This window comes from Gavialis gangeticus, unplaced genomic scaffold (assembly GCF_001723915.1).
Source record: "Gavialis gangeticus isolate Ggan-Ray unplaced genomic scaffold, GavGan_comp1, whole genome shotgun sequence".
Classification (NCBI taxonomy): Eukaryota; Metazoa; Chordata; order Crocodylia; family Gavialidae; genus Gavialis; species Gavialis gangeticus.
In genome coordinates, this window is record NW_017729022.1 from 59,261,775 (window position 1) to 59,263,668 (window position 1,894).

The 1,894-nt window shown below is 33.7% G+C and overlaps 1 protein-coding gene across 4 annotated transcripts in view; it reads left to right on the top strand.

Annotated features, from left to right (window-relative positions):
• Positions 1 to 1,894, top strand: part of NR2C1 (nuclear receptor subfamily 2 group C member 1) — a 102,416-nt gene that overhangs the window by 77,652 nt on the left and 22,870 nt on the right. For all 4 annotated transcript variants that reach the window (XM_019515071.1, XM_019515068.1, XM_019515070.1 and 1 more), the window contains one exon: positions 153 to 315. In XM_019515071.1, the coding sequence (XP_019370616.1) occupies positions 153 to 315 (163 nt within the window). The remainder of the gene's footprint in view (positions 1 to 152; positions 316 to 1,894) is intronic.

Genomic DNA, 1,894 nt, shown 5'->3' on the forward strand with positions numbered 1-1,894 from the left:
AAAAAAAAAAAAAAAGGGGGGGGGAGGGAGAGCAAACATGTTAAGACTGGGGAACAAAGTGTACATCTAAATATAAGTGATAAGCTGATACAGAATGTCTATGCTGAGGACTACATGAAACTGAGATTTTTCTCTCTCTTGTCTTCTCATAGGGCATTTGATACTCTTGCAAAAGCATTAAACCCTGGAGAGAATGCAGCATGTCAAAATTCAGAAAGTATTGAAGCCAGTGTACATTTGCTTGGTGGAGAAGCAAGCATGAATATTGTTGAAATAGAGGGGCCACTTCTCAGCGATGCACATGTAGCTTTCAGGGTATTTTTATACTTTTTAACAATTTATAAATATTATAACAAAATTCTTATCAATATTAGAAGTTCAAGAACTTGATGCATATTTGTTGTTTGACTTTATTAGCATTCATGTTCTGATGAATGCACTGCTTTTGTTCAATGGTTAGCTGCTACTTGTTCAGGAAAACTAACTTGCCTCCTGACTGTTTTGGTAGCACAGTTCATTATGCAGCTTATATTTCCTTCAAAATCAGATGGCAAACCAATACTAGGGGATTTAAACCTCTGTGTTGTTGCAAAGCAGCAGAGAATGTCAAATTTTACAAATATTATATGTTTTAATCCTAGACAAATGAGTTAAATTTGCTCCGTGGTTAGATCTGTGGCCCAGAGGTGCCTTTGTGTTTAGTGATTCTCCTTTGCTTGCATATCCAGTTGCCATATGGCATTAAGTGACTTTGACCATTGTGGAAAATGGCAACAAAACGACACCCTTTTTTTTCCCAGAAGGCGCCAAATACTACTCATTTTTATTTCCACCCTGTGAGCCTACAGAACTTTCTCTATATTTGTCCTTTTATTAACGTGCAGACCACATGACCACATCAAAGGTTCTTCAATGCTAACCTTACATTGGACTTTTTGTCCCTTACAATCAGCCCTTGTTTTGTTGCCTGGTAATCATAAATTTAGTGTAAATCCTAGAACAAAATTTTCTCTTCTTAAAAAACTAGGTTTATCCATGTGGTTTTAATTGTATTAGTTTATATAATAGAGCCAAAAGTTAATCTGTGAGGGCAATTCGTAACTTTGGGTCAAATCCTGCTTCCCTTAATCATGCAGGTGAGCCCATTGTTTTTTAGTATAATTACTTGTAAGAGATTTTTAGCCATTGCTGGTTGTTGTAAAAACCTTATTTTCTTGAGCAGTTCTAGAGCATCAGGCATCTTGTGTGTGCTGAGCATCATGTGTATCGTATTCAGACCTGAGAACAGTATATATATTTGTAAAGTAAATAATTAAAAATTGCAAACCAAAGAACTTTTAAAATACCTTTTCTTCCTAAAACTAGTAATTTTGGCAATTCACCTAATTTTTCAGGCCATTTATTCCACTCCTCTGGGGAAAGCTATGGAAAGGTATGATGCCTCCCAATTTTTTTAATATACATATATGTGTGTATATATCTATCTATCTATCTCTGTAAAATGTAAGGAACTTGATCAAAATATACTTAAGGCATATCTTCTAAAAAGAATTCTATTAAAAATGTCTCAAAAGTTTTCATTATAACATAATTTGGATCTTTTATCTCTGAGTTTCCTAGATATGATCACTTGTTTAATGTGTGGAATTCAATTACATTTGCCCTATTTTTTCTTGCTTGTAATTATATATGGATTTAACAATTGTGGCTAATATTGAACAAAGGCAGTCATAAAATTTATTTTGAGATTGTGTCTTGTATTATTTTTATTTTTTTTAAATGATCAAACTTTTCCATGTGAAAGATCCTCAGTTTTTTTTCTGATTTAAAATTTTATGAAGGCAGAAAGCTAACTGTACAACTCCTTTTGGTACCAGCTCACCATGCCTTCTCC